The sequence below is a fragment of the Anopheles stephensi genome, chromosome X (assembly GCF_013141755.1).
Source record: "Anopheles stephensi strain Indian chromosome X, UCI_ANSTEP_V1.0, whole genome shotgun sequence".
In the NCBI taxonomy this organism is placed as follows: Eukaryota; Metazoa; Arthropoda; class Insecta; order Diptera; family Culicidae; genus Anopheles; species Anopheles stephensi.
The window spans coordinates 330,542-355,253 of NC_050201.1; the positions used below are offsets into that span (position 1 = coordinate 330,542).

The following is a 24,712-nucleotide window of genomic DNA, read 5'->3' on the forward strand; positions in this document are numbered from 1 at the left end:
TTTACTAATTTAATGTGTAAAAGTGGTCAATGAATGTTATCTGTGTATAGCTCGTGCGATTAAAATAGTTTTTTTTCAAGGCATTCGACATTCGAGCAGTTCGATGTACAAATTTCAAATTACTTCTGCTCGAATAATGTAGCCGTTAACTGCTGGCTTTTGTGTATTTCTGAATATTTTAGAACTGTTTGCAATATTGAACATATTTTTAAAACAATTTGTAAAAAAGTCATAAATAGTCTGAATGCTTCTTCTTCTTCTTTGCTACCTTAATGATTTCAAGATTGATTATACGATGTCAAGTAAAAAGTTAGATTATTATGAGAAGATTTTAGCGAGCTACCACCAAATTCTCCATCGCATTGCGCCCATCATGAATATTCGTTTAAAAATGAACGTTTCATATGAACTTATGCATATATATATATATATATATATATATATATATATATATATATATATATATATATATATATATATATATTGATGTTTTGTTCATAAGCTTTCGTGTTAGATATATAATGATTGTTTGCCTTCCGGACAATCGATGCATGTGCTGGTTGTGTAGGGAATGTATAAGGATCAGCGAGACGTCTTGATTATTTATTGTTGCACTCGTAACAACATTCTCGTTTGATCGTGGCCAAGCGATAACTAAAATACAAATAATTTGGAAGCCATAGAAGCCTTTAAAATGCATCTTGGGGCATTGGTGGCGTGGTTAAAATCAAAACATAGATACAATTGTTTTTGGCCTGCCGTTTGGTTCAAACCACATAATTCTACTCGATGTCCCTCGGTTAATAGGAGCACGATTTAGAACTGATTTTTCTTTCGCTTTTCGACGCGCTTTTGATGATGAAGATCTTGTATGTGCTTAAAGTAAATGAACAGTTCGTCAAACTTTATGTTGCACTGGCTTTCGTTCGTTGATTTGGAACTGCTGGAAATGAAAAAGGATGAAAACAGGAAGCATAACGGGTTTTGCAGAGTATGTGGATACAAGTAAAGAGTAATTACATCTTGTTCGGTTGACTCCAATAGTTAGGCACACACTTTAAGCGATTGTTCAACAAATGAAAAGCTTCAGTTTGTGGTAGCAGCATCAGGATCCCGTACAATGCCCGAGACAGATGTTGAGCATCAGCATTATCGTTCGAATGGGAAATTAGTGCCAAACGTAAAGCTTGAGAAAGAGACGAAATAAAGCATGATGAATTGGAAGGCAAAAGCGTCACATGCCGAGCAGCGATAGCTTACAGGCAAATATCGGCGATTCAATCAGCTGAACCATCTTATCGATTTCCACCAAAAAGTCTACGGTTATTTCAATGTCGGCACTGAAAGAAAAAGGTAATAATAACAAACGAACGTTTTCTATTGTGTTTAATAGAATAAACACACTCACAATAACGTGACAATCTCCGATACGTGTTGATAGCACTGTGCCAGTAGACAGAGTGAAAGTGTCGAAACAGGACAGTGGGCCCAGCATCGATAAAGGCACTCAAATAATGAGGCAGATTTCTGTAAACGAAAGAAAAAACGAGAAGCGCGTCAATACACGTTACCGATACTATTCGATCCATTGTACGGAAGAAACAAACCTCATTTCGTATATCGTGCAGCATGTTGCGCAGGTCGAACAAATCAGATGTCGTGAGCAGTATCATGTTCAGCGTACGTACCATGGTCGAAGCAATTTTGAGATTGATCCGCTCCTCTAACAAAATTTCCGCAAATGTACGGTAGATGTATTCCGCGTTCAGCAACCGGCACAGCTGTCTTATAATCAATGTGCCACGCTTCTCGAGGAATGTGTTGTTTTCGCTGAAGAGGTTTAACAGCTCCACCAGAAACTGTCGATACTGAGTTTGATCGAAATCGTTACCCTTGACCGTGGCAGAATTGACAATTTCTGCCAGCACAACGATCGCCTGCAGTACCACCTCGTCCGAGCTGTCCGACAGACAATCGCGCAATAGCACCGGGAACAACTTGTTCGCATGTTCCGACATTTCGTCGTGCACTTCGGTAAACAGATGGTGCACCCACTTCAGCACGGCAATCTTCGTCGGAACGGGACTGTGGACGAGATACTGGCGCAGAACCTCCATCACCGAGTTCAGATCAAGATAGCTGAGATTCTTCTGCTTATCCTCACCGTTCGATATAAGTTCGAGCAGGTTCAGGTTTACCGCGTTGGCACAATCCTTAATGTTCTTTTTCGCGTCACTTTCAAATGCTAGACAGGGCAGGATGGCAGTGAATATGCCGCTCGAGAAGCTCAGTATCTCACCCCCGGACAGCTGTACAAACTCCTTGATCCACGAGATTGCATAGAATTGTATCAGCGGATTACTGGACTGGGCCTGCACAATTAGCACGTTCGTCATCTTCGGAATGTCCGCAGCGCTCGGGTTCATCTTGATTATCTTCAGAAACTGCGCTAATAGTGACTCGCACATGCGCTGAATTTCGGGCAGTGGGTCCTCCAGAATCTGAAACAAACCGTGCAATATTTCCGGCAGGAACATGACCATGTTTATCTCGGGCACAGCATTCAGCACGGAAATCCACGATATGATGAACTGACGGGCGAACGAGCTCTTTACCATAATGCGCTCCCGCACCAGCGGAATAAACGCGTCCAGATCGAACGTTTGCGACGATTCGATCACAATGTCCTTCAGCAAACGATCCAAAATTTCGCTACCATTCTTGATGCTTTGATCCGGATCCGTTACAAGCCGACTGAGGGCGTTGAACACGCTCGGGAAGAACGGCAGGACGGCACCACGGGCTACCTTCACCACATTGTAAAGTGATTCGCTGGCGAAAAACCGTACCCTATTATCGTTATCGATCAGACAGTTCATGATGGGATTGACAATGTCCTCGATGAACTTTTCCGTGTCCTTGCCGAGCGCGATACTGGTCGCCGCAAGCGCTATCAGTCCTCCTTTCTTTTTGTTTGAGTCGTTCGATCGCACAAAATCCCGGCTCAGCACATCGATAATGCGTTTGATTTGTGGCATATTCTTTTTCGACTTAAAGTCAGTCACCATCCTGCAACATACGAATCGGAAACGTACGATCAGTTTGAGCGTGTGGCTGCCGATTAAAAGTACTGCGAGATACTTACTTCTCTATCTCCAGTGCTGCCACTTTTCGTTTATCGTATGTTTTGTCGCTGAGGGCCTTAACGCACGCCTCACTAATAGGTGCAAATGCATTTTCCATGATTTTGGTCCAGATTTTGGTACGTTCCGATGACTAATGATGCGCTTATCACGTTATTCGGCCGAGAGTTTGTTTACACATTCGCTGCGACCATCAACATTGACATAATAGCGGCTGAGTACAATGACAGCAATTGTTTATACCAGGGGTAACCAACTTTTGATTATCATTGTACAACCTTGCTGCGAGTAACGAGCCTCGTAAATCGGCGCTATACATTTTATAAATACTTTTGTAAAACAGTGCGTATCAAATTTAAATTTATTTTCATACTGAATAAAAAGGCAATCGGCCCGTGACTTCAAAAACACCATCAACCGGCTCTCGGATAGCTTGTTCATCCCTGATTCGAAGAGATTTTTCATGTGAACGAAAAGAAAATTTCGATGACAGCTTTGAGAGCAACAAACTATAATTTAAATATAATTTCGGGCAATTTCATAAAATAGGTAAACAAGGGGATTGTAAAAAATGCTTTAATTTAAATATTAAAACCGATTACGAGATAGTGGCTCTGCACAAGCACTGCACTAATAAGACCTTTCAGAGTGCCATTTGAAATATCGTTTAAATCTTTCGCCCTTTTACTAGTTATGTTTTGGTATGGAAATCAAGCTTTCGTCGTTAAACGTCCTGGGAACAGACTTGGAAACCAGTAGGATTTCTCATCACCTTGCGTATCTAGCCAAGCCATACCTTCGCCAAGCGTTTTCTCCACTGCCTGTTCGGCTCTTGCCTGTGTCCATCTGCAGTAAAGCGAACAGTTCGAATAAGGTTGCAGCTACATCGAAAACGTGGATGCGGTACCATACATACCCTAAATCATTCATGAGCGATGCAACGGTCACGAAACCTTGTCCTTGATTCGTGGCCACGCTTAAAACCGTCGTTTCCTGTAGGCTCAGCTCACCGGGTATCGACTGCACCATGTAGCGATTCTTCCCGACCGAGTACACGGAGAAGCCATTGCCAAATATTTTCAGTTTTTTCGCTGCCATCAGTATGTCCTCGGTGGTGATTTCCTGATGGATTTGGCTCTTACCCCTAGCCGCTACTAGTCGGTTTCGCAATTCGTCCAAATCCATGAGACCACCTGTATAAACACATGTATCATTTCAATGTATTGATAGCGAAAGCCCACTTTAACTACCGTCTTCTACCTGTGACGTGATTGTGTGCCAGACAAACTTCCACCACCTGCACACTGAGCTCGTAGAAGAAATCTCCCATACCGAGAACGCTCCAGAACCCTTTGGCTGATGCCAGCGGATCCACGCCGATAGCTGCACACATTTCCTGAAACTGGCGTCGGAACTGTGGATTCTTCTTGATCTCGTTCCTATGCTTGGACGCGAACTCTTCCAAGTTTTCCTTCAACGCTTCCATCTGTTTCACCATCTGTTCGAACTGTGAGTCCTGCAGCTCGGTACCCTTGTCCTTGTACTTTTCGGCCTCGAGCCGCTGCTTCTGGATGGCACCAACACCGGCACGCCTTCGCATGTTTGCTTGTGGTAATACTTGCGGGTATTTTACTTACGGCTGTAAAATAATACTTAAGTTTTGTTTTACGGCACGCTCGAAGAAAAATTAGCAGTTTCCGTGCAGGCGTGTTTATTTACTGAAATTGCAAAGAATAACAGCTGATCATGACAGCTAAGAGCAGCGTACTTTGACAGCTGGCATTATATTGTGAGGCTGCTGTAAACAATGTAAATAAATGCAGTTTTATTTAAAAATAATTTCGATTTTATCACATTACACTAAAACAGTGCAATTTCTATCTTGAAATTACAGAGTAATATGGCTAAATATGTTTATAAAAGATAAGAGGCCTTGTGTTACAAAAAGGAAAGCTGAGCATGTGTGACGTCAGCCGTTACATCGTTACAGTGGTAGACATAATTATAAGCCACAAAAAAAATTTTCATTAAAAACAATTTCGATTACAATTTTGATAGCCATCAGATTCCAGACATTTTACATTTTTGGAACATTGAACTCTACAAGTTATCGAGCAAATACTTGCGTTTTACATGACAATTTGTTAATAAATCTCCGTGAACACTTTTTTATGTTAATGGATGATTATAATCGTGTCATAATAACTCATATAACCTTTTGTATCCAATATTTCTAGAAATTCGGAAGCATTGTACCTCAAACTATGTCGAATGATTATTCAACAGTAGGTAAAAGACTCGAGAAGGCACCCCCCCCCCCCCCTAAATTTGTTAGGCACTATAGGATATACGCCTAAAAGTATGCAATCCGCAGTACACGTTGCGAAAGTTTCACAGTGTGCTTTCAGTGTGGTCAAAATTGGTTGAAGAAAGTCGAATAAAATATTGTTATTATTCGATAAAAACCCCCTATCCCCTAACCTGACCATTCATTTTGGCTTACAAGGGCTTCGTACTAGTTTTCGGTCGCACTAGGGGTGAACAATCCCCTAACATGGCCTAAAACATGCTCGGCGTTCTCGGACGGTAACGGAACAGTAATTCGATGAATACTTCTTACCGGGCATAGATATTCAGGACAGGAGGAAAAATAAGAATATCAGCATTTCAAATCACATATTAAAATGTATATTATCATGTTCTACTCGCTGTCTAGTACCAGTATTAAGGAACAATGCACAATGTTTATATCAAATGAGTTTTGAACATTCAGAAATCCCACTGTACATCAAAAATGACAGGCCACAGTGCTGCACACAAAAGATTCTAGGGGGGGGCCTTCTCGAGTCTTTTACCCAACAGTACCTGTAGTACTACTCCTTCCATTCGCTTACACTCTCCCCCTGGTAAACCTACCAGAATGCTGCACAACGATTGGTTGCTATAAAAATTCAACACAAACTCCTAACGAGGGGTATTCTCACCCTTGCATGAGGAGGAACGCCGTTATGCTACCAAAAGGGGCGTATCTGCGAACAAGCAATGCTGCCCTTACTTTTGCTAGCAGAATAAAAAGCTGTCTGTTGTTAACTAGCAGTTCCGCCTTTCTTCTTACGCCGTTAGAATAAAACGAATGTTACTGAATTGGCTTCCGGTGGCATAGTATCACTGTTCCAATGCATTGTTTTAGAGGTGCACTCATAAGATTCGCTGATCCATTTCGAGTAAGAGTTGTCTTGCGCTTGGTGTCCTATATTTAGATTGTTTATACTTTCCTTTGAAGCGGTACGATAATGGGTACAAATAATTTGGGGATAATCGCTTGATTGCTTTAACACGGTAAGGTTTTGTCACGTTTTTCTGTGGGAATGTTGCTTTGAAAATGGGCCAGCCTGTTGAAAACGTGTCTAGCAACACGCATTGTACTTTTAAATGATTTACGATGCTTGAAATGCTTGAAGATCTAGTCGTTTCCATACTAGGAGTGTCAAAAACAACGGACTCTAAGTCACTTTATGAGAACAGCAGAACATCTTTTCTGGATCGTTAAAATATTTTAATTTAAAAAATTGAAAATATTGAATCTTATTAATTTCAACAGAACAGCAATACAGCCAGGCCGTTCTTTATGAATAAAACATAAAATTCAACAGAACATTATGTGTGTTTCAAAGGCATAAATATGATTTTTACATTATCTGAATGTTTAACCTCTGGCAAAAGATGCAAGCAAAAAAGCTAAATGATGCCATCATGCTAGTCGAACGTACGGTTGAATTATTTACATCACCAATAAACCGTAGAATCTCGTGTGTGCGTGTGTGTTTTTTTTTTTCAAAAGCGAAAGAAGCTTACAGGAAGGAATCTTTTATACCGTTCGTATCACGATTATTCTATTGTCCTTTACACGTACGCGCGAGCGGAATAGACGACTGTCTCACGTTCTGGGATGACAGATTTTTAACATCAGATTAAGCAGACTGTGTTTGTGTGCGAGCACCGTACGCTGCACGTGCAAAAAGGTACCCTATCCGAAGGGCTCGATTGGTGATTCCAGCATAATGAGATTCGGCTGTAAAGTTGGGGAGACAGTTAAGGAGCATCGGGCGTGTAAAAGGTAACCAGAAGTCAATCCTTGAATTCAATGCAGCATTAATGCAGGACAGGTAATTAGCAGGAAAGAATTCAACATTCAACTCATTAATATTTTGCATAATATAAAACGGATAGGTTTACATGGCATTTAACGTCAATCGTTCAGCTCCTTGTTCTATTCATTCGAAACACAGTGGGAATAATAAGGAAATTTATATTTTAACTCCTTTTGCATTCTGTTAGAAAGAAAGAAATGGCAAATATTTATCACCCCGTTTCATGATCAATCCAGTAAGCTAACGTTGTTTTACAATAAACTACCTTTTGTAAATGGCACGTGCCACATTTTGCTGACTTCGTGACCTTATTCCAATTGTGCCCGGTTGCGTTTTCGAGGAAGTCGCCTTAAACGCACTAATGACTTTGAACTTCACTTCACGAACGCTCATCAAAAACCTGCTGTGTAGCACGTTTTCCGCAAGACTGACGGTAGAACAACCAAATAATTTACGCCCAGGAAAGCTGAGACACACGACATCACGGTTCTAACGGCAGGGGTTTGTAGTTTTGGTTTTTTTTTCGCAGATTTGTTAGAAACGCATGGGAAAGGATCTGGATGATTGGATATGAATGTGTCTCGAAACGGCGATAAAATGTATGTGAGTGCGAAAACAAATGTTTGAGAATAAAACAAAGCTTCAAGTTGTATCCCAGCCTGCTTCGGCGTGATGGAAGTTTTGAAAGGGAATGTCTAGCCCATGGAGGTTTTGGTTGGTTTGGTTGGATAGGAACTGATACCTGGTCCTGCCGTGTGAAGACTGGCTGTGTTGAATCCGAAGAGTCTTCGCCAACCAAGAAACCTCTTCAAATCGTACAAAAGGATCTTATCGTGCTTGGGACCTAGTTGCCCCAGGGATGCAATGGGATTGAAATGCAGTGTAAAGATGTTTTTACACTATGAGGCACACCATCCACGCAACTTTCCATTCTGGAAACGTCTCTGATTCAAATCCTAGAACGAATTGAGCATTGTGAAGAATTAGCTTACATATATGCGTTAGAGAGCCAGCCAAGTAAAGGTTAACCAGTCGATATATCTGGTATTTAATGTGCATTAAAGATTATTGTCAGATTGCAACAAGAAATCCATACGTTCGAACTGTACAAAATCGCCGTCGGCAATCCCCGAGACAGAGGCCCCTTACAACCACTACCCACTTCCACACGCGCAGTCGAAACGCAGCAAACGCAAATTTATGCACAGCAAAAAAGAAATAACAACACTCGACCGGAAACGTGCCAGGAACGAACCGGGAAACGATCGCCTACCGTGTGCGAGTGCTCATGCACAATTATCTCCTGCTTCCAATTAAAACAAACAAGCTTCCCTTTCAACGCCCGCTGGATGAGGTAAAGGATGCACTGGTAAGCTGGAAGGGTGTGTCCTTGTGGGTGAGGCGGGGGTGTGTGTGTGTGCAATTTCTTCCCTTCAGGAGGGCCAAACAACGTTTCTGTCACCATCGTCATCATCGTTACCGTGTCGCGTCGGTCGCTGTTGTTATTGTTCGTGAGGGGATTTTCCGGCCTATTTGCCATTTTCCACACACACACACACATTCCGGGGATGGTGGAGGGTAGAACGGAAAAAGCGTAGAACAATAGCGACGGAAGTGGTGGTTTTGAGCTGCTGTGAAGCACAGATTGTTGGAGAGAAGGAGTAAGAATAATAATAATAATCACCGATGACAACTACTTAACGCAAACACTTCTTTCCGCCACACAGACACGCACACGTGGTTAGGGGGTTTTCTTTATTCCGGAAGCGGGTTGCATATGTTTTTAAGAGATTTTCCATTTTTTTTTGTGTATGGTTGTTGTTTGAGATAATAACACGCGAGTGGTGATGATGAAACTGGATGCACTTATAAAGCATGCTTGTGCAACTAATTCCTGCCTAGTGTCTAAGAAGTATTCGAAAGGAACGTTGGTCCTTCATTTTGTTTATTTGTTTCCGAGTGTGTTTTCTAAATGCTCAGTAGCGTTTACTGGTTTGAAGCTGGATTCATGTGTAGGATTAAAAATACAAAAATGTTGCCCTGCCATATTTTGGGCTCCATGGACTGAGATTACCCCATTGCTGAATAATCCTGTGCACGAAAAAGCGATCTGGATGAGATTTGATGCCGGTTCTTTCGTCTGAGCATCCTGTACCCGTTACCAACTAGAAACTAAACCAGCGGGCATAAGCTAGATTTTCGTTATAATCGTCCTTCTTGTTATTGAATTAAGTCTTCGATTAGTTCCTTAACTTCCTTCTTACGGCTTTTCACATTACTCCGATTTTCATGCGTGGTAATGCGGATATGCACACTCACAACCAGGTTACGATGTCACATTTCTCACGCATGCAGGCTGTTTCACCCTGTTCCGCACGATTAAATCCCAGCAACACCCGGGAGCGTTCAAATTTCACCCAAAACCGGCTGGGAAAGGGCTTAGAGCGTTTGGACGACGGAACAATGGAACGACGGGGGAATCGTTAGTTGGTACTTGGCTGGTTGGGCTGTTTGTTTAGCAATTTTCCGCCGTGTCTTATCTCGGTCGGTTAGACCGCAGCAGCAATCTGTATCCACGTCGGTTCCAGCTTGCTCTTGCGTTCTGAGCCTCTGAGTAGTGGAAAATGCTCGAAGTAGAGGAAGGCTTTGTGTGTTTGTAAGCCTAGGGATTTGAAATAATAAGGTAAGCTATTGACAAATTGTATTATTCTTTTTCAGATTTTCTCATCTTTTCAGTATGAAGTGGGTGAGTTATGATAAAGAAAGGAAATAAAAATTAGTATCAAGGTCTAAGACTAGCATTCAGAATCAATTTTATTGATAAATTAAGGATTATTGTTATTAAGGATGCATTATAATTTTGACTGCTATTTTGAGGTGATATCTTCGGTGATCCAGACCGCCTCCCCGTACGCAGAGCTGACTACTTGGCTACGGGTAAAATCAAGTCACAGAAAGCCAGAAACGGCTGGCCGAGACGTCTCGAGGTTGTGGTGCCAAGGAAGAAGAAGAATGGGTTCTTAGCGTACTGCAAGAGTTGTAGTTATAAGAATTCTCTATAAAGCTGGAACGGTTTCGTTCATGCCATCGGAATCGTTCGAATCTCATCGGGCATTAATCTCAACCAGCTCACGATACTTTAAAGAACGGATTGAGGAACTATGCGACGAAGACTTGTTGGAAGCTCTGACAATGATAAAGCCAAACTCAGAAGCATAGTATCAGTTGACGGTGAATCCTGAGGTGGAAGAGGTATTCTGCTACCTTGACGCAATACGAGTGCAATTTGAGGATATATGGAGGTTAATTCTGTGTAGTGTTTCTCCAAGGTGCGGATCAGTACACAGAATACACAATATATCACACACAGATTCATTCAGTAGTCCTCTACAAGGCGGATTAGCCAAATAATTTGCTTGGTTGAACTGAACAGAAATTAAACAAAAAAAATCTGGCGCACCAATATATTGATATTCTTTTTGTCGAGTTCTAACAAGTAATTTTTTCATTTCACATTGAAATATATTTTCTAATTGCTACAGCGTACAATTCGGCCAATGAATCTTTGTCAGAATGCAGAGATGCTGGTAACACTGCAACATAAAGAAATAACAAATTGTATAAATTGTAATGAGATTTTGTTTAAAATTACGATGCATTTGAACAGAAGAAGTGTGTGTGAGAGAGAGAGTGAGCTAGAAAGTGCAATAAATCTGAGATGTAATTGAAGTGAATGTGTAGTGATTTTTTGGATCAGCATCACGCACTTTATAGCACTTTTATAGCATCACACCAGAACTAGACTAGTGGGTGGAGCTACACGCAAGCTACATGCTGTGTTTGCGCAGGTGTGAAAACCAGTAAACAATCGGGAAACGAAACACGCTTCCCTCTGCCGTTTTCCACTTGGTAGGCGGTCAAAAGGCGTAACTGGAAAATTATTACCCTTTTTGCGTGCTTTTCTTCCTTTCCGTTACAGCGGATCAGCTACTGGTGAAGCTACTTTAAATTCGTACCATGTTTTACCGCTTACAACCCATCTAAAGCTGACAATAATGTCACAATGATTGGTATTTGATATAATCCAATCGGTACACACTGTTGCATACAGAACGCTTCAAAGCCAAGTCTTTCATTTTGCAATAAAACAAAATTACCTTATTATAGTTCAATGCTTCTTTTACTACGTCAACAGGGTCAACCGCGCAGACATTGTTTTACAATGTAGGCGAAATCCAATTTGTTGCGTACTCCAATAGCTCTGAAGTGTCCTCGTAGCTCCCACGATCCCAGGTCCCCCGTCCGCTACATCCCCATCCTACCAGCTACAGCAACAAAACGTAAACACAACTGCCTGGTACTACACGACCGTGCGTGTCGAATTTCGCATCTCGTTCAGGGCTTCGGAAAAACATTTCTCCATCGGTCTACGCTTTGTGCTGGTTTCTCATCGCAGCAAGACCTCAGTTGCGGAACAAATCGACCTCCTCTTGGGCACGTAGCAAGAATGGTTATTAAATTTTCATTACTGCTTGCTTAAAAATTAGTTTCTGTTGAGCAGCGTGGTTTGGATAGCATTTAAAGCTTCTAGCAACAAACACGCTGATATCTTCAGTGATTTTGTTTCTTTACTTAAATATGATTACTCTCTATTCTAACGAATACATCTATCATCTAGCTATAGTAAATTCGTTTGTCGTAAATGCGTACTGCTTTAATTGCAGCCGCTACATATTTTTCATATTGCTATGATTATTTGCATTTATGTATTTTTTACATAGTCTTAATAACACTTGATGCATAATTGGAGAAGAATTTTGTAAAGTAAAGGGGCGGTCCGGTGGCCGAGGCGACAACGGCGGTGAAAAAAAATGTTACCCTTAAGTATATATTTATAACTATATTTATACTTCAAAATGTATGTTGTATTACTCTCTAGTACTTACTTTAAAATTAATTTAGGTCTCCACTATAACAGGGGTTTTCCAAATGATCGTTTGCTTTCTCCGCAGGGTTTGCCTACATAAAAACGTATAGCAAACCCCATTCTGTCGGAAAAGTGGCTCCTACTAACGCGGGCTCAGTAAACTCGCATGGCAGTTACTCGCAGTTGCACACGCCCATTCGCTTATCTGCTCACGCGTGCTGCCTCTTTCACACGTGCAGTTTTTCCATCCCTGCGCAGCGGCTAAAGCGTGCACCCCGCGTATGCACATTGGCGGTTTGTTCCGCTGCGTTTCGCTATTTGCTTTTCAAAAGTTTCCCGCTTCGTGCTGCCGAGACTGGGCGAGAATGTGACTGCGAGGAGCGAGCGATGGCAAAGCGAGATGAATGCAGACTTATGCGACAAGTTTTTATGGTACGGAGTCGTTATGCTAGCAGCTAAACTAGGGGTACGGTTAGGAAAACCTGTGGTACGGCAAACGTACGTTGGTTTGGCAAGGAAAGGAGGCAGGTCGTGTCGACGGGACAGGGAAGGAAATGGTAATGTCGTCCGTCCGTACGGGTCAGAAGAACGGTTCAGTTGGGACACGGTTTTAGACGATCACAAACCTTGCAGGCGGGTGTTCCTGTGTTGCGTCCTGTGTAAGGATCTCCAGAAAGTTGCACAACAAACGAGTGCATTGCTAGGATCGCGAATTACGGTTTGACTGGCGGATAGTGTTCGGTTCTGCATTATTGGCAAGTGATTGCACAGAAAATCGGTTCAAAAACGTGGCGATCAATGCTATGTTCTGTGGCTGTGTGCGTGAATTGTGGTCTCTTTAGACCGATAATGATCCTGTTAAAATAGTTAAGTGTTACGGAAGTGGTTTAAATAGATTCCGTGCTTGCTTTTAAGAGCGGCAAGCACGCGTCTTCGATCAATCAACAACAGTCCAATTTTATCAATCCACATATATCGAAAGGTCGACGGGTTTCTGTTCACCCTATCAGGATCTTTAAGGTAAATTTATTGAAACCAAAACCTTTGCATCGTACGGAGAGTGACAATTGTGGTTGCTTTAACAACTACGAAATTTATGTAGCTTTCATCAAGGTGAATAAAGGCTTCGATTTTAGGGGAAAAATTTTTGGGCGAGACCTAACCAAACGTATGATCTTAGAGCGTATTTAAACTTACTCAACCCCCCGAACATCACTCGGAAGAATGAGATTCTGGAATAATATTAAACTCCTTGGTGATTCAATGTGCAACAAAGCAATATAATGCAGTCTAGTAAGGTGCAATTTTAGATTACAATTTCCCGATACATGGGTCCATAGATGAGAAGCATTGGAACAGAAAATCGTCACGGTATGACCATTCTAAAACGACAAAGTAACGCATAGCGTACATTTACAGACAGGCCTTAAATTAAAGTTCTTCACATCTCAGTAGAATAGCAAATCTTTGAGCATAATGCAACGAGGATTCAATTCTCTTTCACATAAACATAAGTACAATGACTTTCAGATACATGTTAATAACGGCAGTCAAACACCTTCCTTGTTACTTGCTTCCGAATGATTTACTAAGAGCGGTACTTCAACCATGCAGTCAGAAGGATCCATCCGGTCGTTAAAGTTCTGAAGCGTAGACTCCACTCGGGGATATTCTGTAGAGTGTGTCTGTGTGTATTTTACAGATCGATCAATCTTCTTGTTTCCTGCCACTCGACTGCATTCAGCAGTAAAACCATTCATGGCTTCTGTATCTTTATTCTAGTAAAGCCTCTAGCGGCCGAAAAACCGTATCGTACGTGACAAAAAAAGGTTTTCTGACTGATGCACACAAAGCCCAGACGGTTTCTTTTAATTTATTTTTTTAATACCTCATTCAAGACGCAACCTGAGTAGACTTGATTCTTTTGTTGCCCAGCACGCCCGCAGGCTAGGCAAATGTGTGGATAGCCCAAAGCCGAGAGGCTGGAATGATCTACCCTTGCATAAAATTCAAATTTACTGCCCGATTAGATCACCGCTTATCGTAAACATTCGCTCCGATTGGCGTACAATTTCAACACAACTAATTGTGTTCGCTCTCTTCCCTCCCCCGCTCCACATACATCAAGGAAACCTTCCTCCTTTGTGGTGCTTTTGAGGAGAAGAAATTTTTAGAAAATACATTTACTCATCCGGACTCGTATGTCGGTCAACCGGAACGTACCAGACGGCTGGCTAGAGTATCCGGAGCACCAGGAAAAACAATCCGGCACCCGGTCGATGTCCTCCTGGCTTCGGCCTGTAGCTTGGCGGTTGCGTTCGTGTTGCATAAACAAAATCAAACGATACTCGCCGCTCGCCGTAATTCGAAGCTCGCCATCCCGTCCCGTTTGGCGGGTGTCAGGTCCGTTTGTACGCCCTCGCCGGCCAGCTGCCTACCGTCCGCAACAAAGGCAATTGGGCATGGCACAAACCGCTGCACATCGCGAACGCGCGCCGAAACATTGCCGTACATCGATTGCTGTTAGTCACATAAAGTTATTGGGAAAACAATAATTGCAGAGAAACGGTCAGATGGGGAAGTAGTGTTTTGGTTACAAACTAGAGAAAAGCACGATCGCGCCATAAACGTCAACCGTCCAGAAACGCGTCTCCAGCCGATCCAAGACGATGGGCCTTGTGCTCGATTTTGGTATTTTGTGACGTAAATAAGGTTAAATGATGCTACAGTGCTATCTAACACTTTAGGGCACCAGAACAGTGTGGAAGATTTGTCGGATTGGGAACATTCGCGCGAGGTACGCTTGTGTCCTATATTGTAGACATACTGAAGATCTCCAATCTCCATGAGTTCAAAGTTCCCGGACCGGTCGGATCTGCATGCTTTTTTTTACAGTGTTGCAAGAGCTACAAGATGCATGAGCAGCATATTGGTGATGGTGGTCGTGCTCATCATATCCACAACCTTACCTCGTAAACTGTTTCGCATAAATATTCCCTTAAACGCTTCTAACACTTCTCTTTTTCCGCGCTTTACGTTTACCGGTTCATTAAAGTAGAAGGTCTTTACTTTACCAACTCTCTTTCGCACCATTATGTACGCCGTTCGCTTTCCGCAGGGCGAGGGACAATGGTCAGATTTTTACGACCTCATAATGTACGATCGCTAATCGATGCACTTTACAGCCGCACTATGGCTTGTGCGCTTGTGCACTTTACTCCCGCACTACGGCTGGAGATCTCTCTTCTTCTCGGTAATAAAGATGCTGAGGACTGTGGAGGTTATTGTATGCATGCAAAAAAAGCAATATATCCTCACGTTTGGTAACATGAAGCTGGTGAAGATCTTTGAAAGACATATGATACAAGGTTCCGGATAACAAATCCATAAAACCCAATAAAGGAACCGGGTTCCGGTTATGGGTACGTCTTAAGCCACGGTGCAAGATTACTGCTGGCCCACGAACAAGGAAACCCGCATTTACGTACCGTATACCATTTCCCGCTTGACAAGCACCAGTGGGACTATTGTTTTGGGTTTACCTAATCGTTTAATGCATATCTTTCACAGGATTTGCATGTCATTGATACATAAACCTAGGAAATAGACAATCATTTTTAACCCTTTCATCGACAGTTTCCGAAGATGGTCCACAACAATAGCTCTGATCAGATATGTGTCCCGCATCGGTAGACGGTTCAGAGGAAAAGGAAGTCTATTTCCAATATATTATTGACAAAACGTTACTTTATGGCGCATCATTCTGTCAATAGAGGCTGGCGGTGTTTGAAGTTTGCATTTTAACGCATTTCTGCACCGCAACAGTAACGACGGTGAAAAGCAACAAAAAGCGTGGCGTTACCGCCGTCGCCCTTCAACGAATGCCTCTCGGAGCGCGGGTCGCAGGAAGGTGCAACGGTAAGGGTTGGTAGTTTCCCGTGGCCCCGGGGACGCTTGTTTATCGTCTCTAGGTTGGAGTATGGTTTTTCGAAAACAAAGATACGATGTTGTCGCTAAACTGGCTACAACCCAAAACAACTCTTTTAAACATTGGTGGCACCGTCCTCACAACCACACATACAAAGCGTCAAGTATCTTTTTTTTTCTACTAGGTTCTTTCGCATGGCAAGTTGGTAATGACACTGGACGGTCAGTGGTTCGCTTGAAGGCAAACTATTATAAACATTTCGACTCTCCGGTACATTGGACATTGAGTGTTGGCGTGGATAGAAGATGGGAAGTTGAAACAGTGAGAGAAATTCTACATGCCAAAAGATCTAGCAATTCGACATATCGTCAATGAATTGGTCGCTTTCTTCAATCTACCTCCCACTCCTCCCCCCCCCCCCCCCTAAATGGCAGAGCTTCGTAAAATTTGAGCTTCACGCTTGATTTGCCCGTTAATCGCTTACATGTGTAAAACAATAAAGCCCTCAAAAAAGGAAACAGTTCATAAAGCGTTTTTTTTTCGATGGAAAATAAATTGCCATGAAGTGGTGTCGTAAACACTTGTCGACCATGCGACAGGGGGCTACCGTCCAGAAGGCTAACACGCTCGGGCGCGACGTCACCCGATAGACCCAACAACAATCCTTGCGAGTGCCGCATCACTGCCGTTGACACTAGCGCTTTTCGTAGTGCATAGTGCCGATCTTCGTGTCAGTACGCAGCGGCTAGCCGATCGTGTGCATCGTTACACAGTACGGCGTCTGGCGGTCGCAGTGCGATCCCCATTTCACGTTGTGCCACGGACACGTTAGTGTGCCGTTTTCGCCAGCTGTTTGATCGTTTGACTAGAAACACGGAGAAAGCTAGAACATAGTATCTAGTGGCCTTTAGACATTCTATTTCTTGGAAGCTGACGCTGAGTTAACTTGTTAGACGGGTGGTGCATTTTCATTACAGTGCAATAGAAGGTGTTGGTTTCAAAATGCCAAAAAGTGAGTGTTTTCTGGCGATGTATTGAGGTGATATGCAAGCGCGAAAAAAGGAAATATTTCAATATCCTTTGGTAGAGTGAGAGTTGTGTGTTGCGTAAACATTCTAGAGTCAAGAAAAACAGATCTTAAATTTGAACAATACTTCTAAGGAAGGAAAAATATTCGTACAACAAGATTGAAAGTAAACGTCATCTCACCAGAAATAGCTTAGTGACTATTCGGTGGACAACCTCATTACATAGTGCTAACCGACCAACTTCAACTCCTAAACGATGGGCAGTTCGGTAGTACATCATATAATTAAAATTTAGGTTTCGTTGGTTTGCTTTATCGCGTAATACCGCAAAAACCCTTCTCGAGTCTACCAGTGAGTTGTAAATCTTCTTAAATGTTATGGTTCTATTAAAACGTCTTGGTCTAGCGGTTGGTTGCTGGTAACACATGTGTTTCGGAATAGAGTCGTTGGGTGGTATACACGAGCGTTGAGCTCACCGTTACGCTTTGTGTCGCTACCGGGACGCTGTGACTATACGCTACTTTGGTTCACTTCACACTTGCTCGTTATCGTACGTTTTTCTCTTTGTGATGGTACAACCACAGCCGATAGGCAAAAATAGTGATGATTAATCATGCTGGATGGAGTATATACTGAGTGACAATTGCTATTCGCTTTGACTAATCCCTGCCATCAACTGTCAACGTGGACTTATATATTTTTTATCACTCTCTCCCTCTCTCTCTGCTCCTCTACTCCTCTACTCCATCGTGAAGGTCCAACCACACGGTGTGCGATGAAGGAGAAGAGTAAGAATGCTGCCCGGTCCCGGCGAGAGAAGGAAAATGCGGAATTTCTAGAGCTAGCCAAGCTGCTGCCATTGCCGAGCGCAATCACATCACAGCTCGATAAGGCCTCGATTATACGGCTTACAACGTCCTACCTGAAGATGCGAGCAGTATTTCCCGAAGGTAGGTTGAGTACAGGGAAGGGAAAACACTTTCACCAACATCCACAAAAAATGATCATCCCATTGTCCCACTGTAGGGCTGGGAGATGCTTGGGGCTCACAGCACATCCCAAACAATCCTCGCGACCTCGCTATCAAAGAGCTTGGATCACACCTTCTGCAGACACTGGATGGGTTCATTTTTGTCGTAGCGCCGGATGGAAAGATAATGTACATCTCCGAGACGGCCTCGGTACATCTTGGGCTCAGCCAGGTGGAGCTGACCGGTAACTCGATCTACGAGTACATACACAACTACGATCAGGACGAGATGACGTCGGTGCTCTCGCTGCAGCCAAACATGTTTGTTACACCATCACCGGCTACCGGCACCGGTACCGAAACCGCCGGTACCGGCCCACTGCTATCCACTACACCCCACTCGTCGATTGCCGATCCGGGCACAACAGCGTCAGACTCTCCAATATCACCGTTTGCAAGTCTGCTGCATCCCGGCGGTGCCGACTCGCCACCACAAAATCTCGCCTCGACCGGCGCATCAATTGCCGCAATCGGCAGTAACCTAGGTCAAACGGTACCGCCCGGTCTGTCGCCTAGCGATATGCAAACTGCAATGCACCATCAACAGCAGCAGCAACTGGGCGGTGGGACGGGTGGCCATTCGCCGCTCGGAACCGTAAATCCTCCCACGTACGGTGCGGGCACGGTTGGGTACGGGATGCAGCATCCCCAACAGCCCCACTCACATCATCACAATACTCACCACGGTCATTATCACCATCACCATCATCATCATCACCATCACAGCTATGGGCAGCACCACCTCTCGCAGACGATTGAGATCGAGCGTACGTTCTTTCTGCGAATGAAGTGTGTGCTGGCGAAGCGTAATGCAGGGCTCACTACCAGTGGCTATAAGGTGAGCCTTCAACTCACATTCACCATAGCTAAATAGAACCCCTTGTGATCGGAGTGTATCTTCCCGGTAGGTCATACACTGTTCGGGATATCTCAAGGCGCGCATTTACCCAGGCGATGCTACGTACGGTGATGGACACAGCTGCATTCAAAACTTGGGACTTGTGGCGGTCGGTCACTCACTCCCACCGTCTGCCATTACGGAAATCAAACTCTACCAGAACATGTTTATGTTTCGCGCCAGCATGGACCTGAAGCTGATTTTTCTCGACGCAAAGTAAGTACTAGCGATACAAGCAAAGCACATAGCCGCAATTTGAAAAATACATAGCCGCACGATGAAATTCACAGCAAAGCATGTCAAAGGACTGTTTGTGGCTGGTAAAATCGGTATTCCAGTTTTTATGAGCATTCCGCTTTTCGTCCGCTTTCATCGCATTAACCCCCACATCCGCTTTTCCGGCTGTCCATCGGCGTTCAAACCCCGGGTAGGGAGGTACCTTTTTTATTTGTCAAGCTGAAAATCCCTGCAACGTGTCAAATCTCGTTTTTCTCTCAAGTACCTCGTCATTCTCGCACCATCCAGACGTCAGCGTTTGATTGGACCACTTTCGTCTTATGGCTTGGGTGGCAAAATAAAAATGGAAACACTTACAACACTTGTTTTTACTATCGTCAGCGCTCGTTATAGGCGCTTGTTTGTCTTGCTTCGTCCCTTACACAAGGTTGCCGCACGATCGAGGGTGTCGAACAGTAGGATAGCGAGTCCTTTTTTCCATTCATGCTCCAAAAAATCAATCAATTTATAAATTCGATATGGGTGCGTTCTAGATCCCCTTTTAAGCTTCTCTTTTTTAACGCTTCCACCAGAGTGGCACAACTCACGGGATACGAGCCGCAGGATCTAATTGAAAAAACACTCTACCAGTACGTTCACGCAGCAGACATCCTTCACATGCGTTACTCACATCAAGTCTGTAAGTAAACGAGCCTCAACTTGGTGAAATCGATACATACATTTAGATTAACAAATTCTCCTGTACTCTCTTTTGTGACACGAAACTGTTGACTCACGACTGTTTTTTTTTATACACCGTGGCTTTATGTCGCAGTAATGTACAAGGGCCAAGTTACCACCAAGTATTATCGGTTTCTAACGAAAGGCGGTGGTTGGGCGTGGGTACAATCGTATGCTACCGTTGTCCACAATACACGCTCCTCGCGCCCACATTGCATCGTCAGCGTGAACTACGTGCTGAGGTAAGTAGAGCTGTCTGTCTGGGAGGAGTTGAAACCGTTCCCCAACATAATGGAATTGTAACTCTATCTTCATCTTCCTACACAGTGATCAGGAAGCGCAGGATCTGTTGCTGAATGAGGTGCAGCAGCCGCAACATACCGGATCTACACAGCATCAGTCTTCCCCCAATGTCAAACCGGAAGCAATCGCGTCCGGAGGCGTCGGAGGTGCTGGTAATGGAAATAAAGAGCGAACCGTTAGTGAACCGGCGACAGCGCTGGCCGCCACTATGACACCGGTGTCTGGGTTAACTTCCGGCGTTCCTGCCCACATGTCTCCGATCGGTGGTACAGTGGTGGGCGGGAATGCTACCGGACGGCGGGGAAGTTCACAATCACTGCAACCTCCTCATCAGGGTAGCCTGTCCTACAACTCGCTGCTATTAGGAAAAGATCTTCAAGAACAACATCACCAACAGCAGCAACAACAGCAGCAGCAGCAGCAACAGCATCAACAACATCAACAACAGCAGCAACACCAGCAGCATCAACAGCATCAGCAACAGCAACACAGCACCTTCATTCAACTGGCTAGTCTAGAAGATGATGCCAGTCTAGGCCCTATTCCGGGTGCACCATCAGCCTGTCTGGTAACCCATCCCGGGTCTTCTATGCCATCTGCACATGAAGATTATGATCTTCAGATGCAGTTCAGCGCTGGCGGTACCCACCAAGAGCCGAACACAGCCAGCACCGGGTACTGTATGAACGCAACTCCCTCTGGCGGAATGCTCGATGGACATACGGGATCACACGGTGGGCCGGACGGTAGTGACGCGTTTCTGGAGCCATACTACGATCAATTCTACGGTGGATACGATTCCCGGCAGGATCCAATCTCTTTACGCCCATTTTCCGCAAGTTCCAACAGCTGTAGCAGCTCGGAGGGTGAGGCAACGCTGACACAACATCAACAGCATCAGCACCAGCAAGACCAACAACACCAGCAACATCACCACCATCCACAGCAACAGCACCATCTCCAGCAACAGCAACATCCACCACCCAGCTACGGGAGCATGACGACTGCTTCCCTATCAATGTCCGGTGCAGGAACAGGTGTACTGCGGCAGCATGTTGGTGCCGGTGGCGATCAAAGCTACGGTGACCTTCACCTAGAGAGCCATTTTGCGCCTACGAACGGACATCAGCAGCAACATCAACACCATCAACACCAACAGCAACATCACTTAGAACAGCAACATTCACTTACGAACGGTGTTGCTAGCAATGGGACATCTAATTTCCTGTACGATGCTTCCCCGGCCACGTTGGACGGCAGCACTAGCTCTGCGTCCCCGTTCGATGGTATCTCACAACAGCAGACAGCGTACGAACATCAGCACACCTTGCACCATCTCGCTCCGGCCACCCATCAGCATCATTTCCGGCCGCATGGCGACCTGCAGCTCGGTGACTCACCTTTAGTGAGCACGTCCGGTATGCTCGGAGGGGTAGGGTCGCCTGCCCGGTCCTCGACAGTTGTAGAGCGGGAAGAAGCAACCACCGATACTGGCGCAAACCCCTCCAAACTACCCAACCATTCCGTAGTGTCATCACTGCCGAACGGCAACAATAATGGCGGTAATAGCAATGGAAATCTCACCAACAACTCCAACAATCCTCTGCAAGCGACAAACAATGGCAGTAACCGAACAACTAACAGCAGTATAATTATTAGTACCGCTGGCAGCACGGAGGGTAACCATGGTGACGCTAATGGCGCTGCTGGTGTCGTAACGATCAACGTTAATCTGAACCATATGCACAACCACAGCAATAACAATACCACCAACAGTAACGCCCATCTACTTACCAGCAATAATAACGAACATAACGGTGCGATTAACAACAACAACAACAATAACACCAAAAGCAACAACAATAATTTGCACAGTGTGAAAGGATACGGTGCCGAGAACGTCCGCACGGTCGGCATAGACAGTAAGAAGTCTGCCGTCGATGGCCGAAATCAATCGAACCGCCAGCAGCAACACTTTGCCGATACGTACGGCTTGCCGCACTACACGAGCGTTATCGTCGAGTCGGCAACATCGACGTCGTCGGCAGGATCCAGTACGACCAACACTACCAGTACTAACGCCAACAAGCAGCAGCTGTCATCGACCGAATACGTTCCCCAGGAGCAGTGCACGTAAAAGTGGTGTCGTGCCCTCGGAGGAAAAAGAAAACGGAGGAGAAGAAAAATCCAAACGCGGCAGATTATTATAATATCGAACATCGAACCGAGGGCGGACAATGCCAGGATCAATTTCCATTCGAGCACTTTAATCAATCGGATTCGCTCTCTCGCTCTGTGCATCGCATCGTTGGCGGTAAGCAACAACAAAAAAACGTAGAAACTCACTCCGCGGATTATTTGTTAAGTCGTAATTTATGCGCAAAACGACTAACCGTTGTTTTTGTCGGACGCGTTGCCCAGGGAGCGAATTTTTCCGCGGTAGGGAAAATTTGGCGGTCGGGAAGCCTTGATAAAATGGGCAATCTGGTGCGATTTTTGTTTTTTTTTTTTTGCAACAAGGGAAAACCGGAGCACTTGACAGAAAGCACCACATTCATTAGGATTAGCAGGCGTGGGTCGGTAGTGGTGACGATCTTAACACCAACAAAGGCTAATTAAAAGCGGACCCGTTCTCTTTTTCTTGTGTTTTCTTTTAAGTTACATTACTATTTAACTTTATTTATTGTATGTCGCTTCTTTTGCAATTGTTTTTTTTCGGTTTGTTTTGTTTTATATCATACGCCTTTGTTTTCTTTTTTAATCCATGGGGACTCTCGGGAGGTGCAAACATAAGTGTCATAAGTTCGTTCTCGTTTCGTCTCTCTCTTTTTGCCGTTTTTCCACAATCTTTTCGATTCCTTCTTTCCATGACACCGTCTTTGTCCCGTGTGAGCATGCGGGAAATAAAACGGGTTGGAATTTTTGAGCAGGCTGGCTGGCTGGCTGACGGACTGGCCGACCGGCCAGGAGCACAGAGCTACAGCGGGAATCAGTGAACATCACAGTTAATCAATTCAAATACAATCAAGGGTACTGCTTGTGTGTAGATAAACGACTACTTGCATCGGCATTACATGTGTTCAAGAACTATGATTATTAATTATTCTACCAATGGCAAATATCGTTTACGACTGGTGCGAGATTGTTATTTGTCCATCCCCGAAACGCAGTGTGTATTGCAAGGGAGCAAGCACCATGCTGTTCTGCCGCCACCCTGTTATTGGTTTTTGGGTACCCTTGAGTACAACGTGTGTGCCCTGCATGTCTAGGATGCTCTATTTGTTGTGGGAAGATACAAAGTTACCAATCACGACACGGTTTCGTTTAATCATTTCCTGGGTTTTGCTTTGCTGGATCAAGCTGTCACACGAAAAGTACTATCTCCTTCTTTTATCCACCTTGCACTACCCTTCTGCTTAGTTACAATAACTTAAGTGTGTAATGTTTGAGATAACTCGATGCCTTCATAGCCGCTTTATCACTTTCATTACCGTTTAGCCCATTTCATACGGCTAGCTGTGCATCGAGAGGATGTGTAGGCCGCATAGACATGATACGGTGTTTTTTTGTTTTTGTGTGGAATATTGTTCGTTAAACGGTGCGTTACACGCACACTCACAATTAAGGCGGTTTACTACCGGCTGTTTGGCTGCTAGTAGAAAGCGGCTAATACACCACGTGCGTTTAGACCACCTTGTTTTTCACTACCTACACATTTTCACGTCGACCAAAAACGAACCAGTAGCGGGAAGAGGGGTTTTTGCTTTCGTATATAAAACACCAGATAGCCTGAAGCGAAACAGCAAGTATACAACGTGTTGCGACGAAGCGAGCTTAAAACTAATGGAAATGGTACTGTACTGCGTGGTAGGCTAACGCCTGAAGGTATGCAATCATTATTACTCTCCTTTTCAACAGACCTACGCGTATAAGGGCAGGCGGCTACTGAAATCATTTAGTCTACTCCACACACACACACACACACACACACACACACACACACACACACACTCACACACACACACACACACACACACACACACACACACACACACACACACACACACACACACACACACACACACACACACACACACACACACACACACACACACACACACACACACGCACACACACGCGCGCGCACACACACACGCGCGCACACACACACACGCACACAAGCGCGCGCACACACACACACTCACACTCACACACACACACACACCCACGTATGATCATCATCACACATACACAATACAGAAGCGAGCGAGTTTTGTTTCGTTCAATACACGTGTCACTACATCGCTTTACTACTTACGTTTACTATTGAGTTGTGCTCGGCTTCCT

At 44.3% G+C, this 24,712-nt stretch overlaps 3 protein-coding genes across 6 annotated transcripts; 1 reads left to right on the forward strand and 2 right to left on the reverse strand.

Moving 5' to 3' along the window:
- Window positions 1-565: 565 nt before the first annotated feature.
- Window positions 566-3,363, reverse strand: LOC118517356 (protein VAC14 homolog). Of its 2 annotated transcripts, none has more exons than XM_036063377.1 (6): window positions 3,146-3,363; window positions 1,608-3,069; window positions 1,409-1,527; window positions 1,261-1,340; window positions 1,021-1,186; window positions 566-940 (listed from the first exon to the last, which is right to left on the reverse strand). In XM_036063377.1, exons 1-6 carry the CDS (start codon window positions 3,241-3,243, stop codon window positions 817-819), a joined length of 2,049 nt encoding a protein of 682 aa, XP_035919270.1. In that variant the 5' UTR covers window positions 3,244-3,363; the 3' UTR covers window positions 566-816. The 2 variants fall into 2 exon arrangements, with proteins under 2 accessions (XP_035919270.1, XP_035919260.1); XM_036063367.1 differs by having other exon boundaries at window positions 566-943.
- A 127-nt stretch (window positions 3,364-3,490) lies between these two features.
- LOC118517389 (vacuolar-sorting protein SNF8) lies at window positions 3,491-4,904 on the reverse strand. The gene is made up of 3 exons (XM_036063443.1): window positions 4,404-4,904; window positions 4,060-4,336; window positions 3,491-3,989 (listed from the first exon to the last, which is right to left on the reverse strand). Exons 1-3 carry the CDS (start codon window positions 4,741-4,743, stop codon window positions 3,854-3,856), a joined length of 753 nt encoding a protein of 250 aa, XP_035919336.1. The 5' UTR covers window positions 4,744-4,904; the 3' UTR covers window positions 3,491-3,853.
- Window positions 4,905-9,748: 4,844 nt separating this feature from the next.
- LOC118517439 (protein single-minded-like) lies at window positions 9,749-24,104 on the forward strand. Of its 3 annotated transcripts, none has more exons than XM_036063590.1 (7): window positions 9,749-9,977; window positions 17,933-18,127; window positions 18,204-19,045; window positions 19,116-19,321; window positions 19,915-20,021; window positions 20,157-20,304; window positions 20,390-24,104. In XM_036063590.1, exons 2-7 carry the CDS (start codon window positions 17,953-17,955, stop codon window positions 22,500-22,502), a joined length of 3,591 nt encoding a protein of 1,196 aa, XP_035919483.1. In that variant the 5' UTR covers window positions 9,749-9,977; window positions 17,933-17,952; the 3' UTR covers window positions 22,503-24,104. The 3 variants fall into 3 exon arrangements, with proteins under 3 accessions (XP_035919483.1, XP_035919473.1, XP_035919465.1); XM_036063580.1 differs by lacking the exon at window positions 9,749-9,977 and adding an exon at window positions 12,748-13,241; XM_036063572.1 differs by lacking the exon at window positions 9,749-9,977 and adding an exon at window positions 16,899-17,161.
- The last annotated feature ends 608 nt before the right edge of the window (window positions 24,105-24,712 follow it).

Excerpts from the sequence above, each read along its gene's own strand:
- LOC118517356 (XM_036063367.1), bottom strand. The coding sequence starts at position 3,243 with ATGGAAAATGCATTTGCACCTATTAGTGAGGCGTGCGTTAAGGCCCTC. Across the intron at positions 1,528-1,607 it reads TGCACGATATACGAAATGAG|AAATCTGCCTCATTATTTGA; the intron begins GTTTGTTTCTTC and ends TTTCGTTTACAG. Across the intron at positions 1,341-1,408 it reads TCGGAGATTGTCACGTTATT|TGCCGACATTGAAATAACCG; the intron begins GTGAGTGTGTTT and ends TTTTTCTTTCAG.
- LOC118517389 (XM_036063443.1), bottom strand. The coding sequence starts at position 4,743 with ATGCGAAGGCGTGCCGGTGTTGGTGCCATCCAGAAGCAGCGGCTCGAG. Across the intron at positions 4,337-4,403 it reads GGCACACAATCACGTCACAG|GTGGTCTCATGGATTTGGAC; the intron begins GTAGAAGACGGT and ends GTGTTTATACAG. Across the intron at positions 3,990-4,059 it reads TCGCTCATGAATGATTTAGG|ATGGACACAGGCAAGAGCCG; the intron begins GTATGTATGGTA and ends GCTTTACTGCAG.
- LOC118517439 (XM_036063572.1), top strand. Across the intron at positions 19,046-19,115 it reads TCACTACCAGTGGCTATAAG|GTCATACACTGTTCGGGATA; the intron begins GTGAGCCTTCAA and ends TCTTCCCGGTAG. Across the intron at positions 20,305-20,389 it reads AGCGTGAACTACGTGCTGAG|TGATCAGGAAGCGCAGGATC; the intron begins GTAAGTAGAGCT and ends CTTCCTACACAG.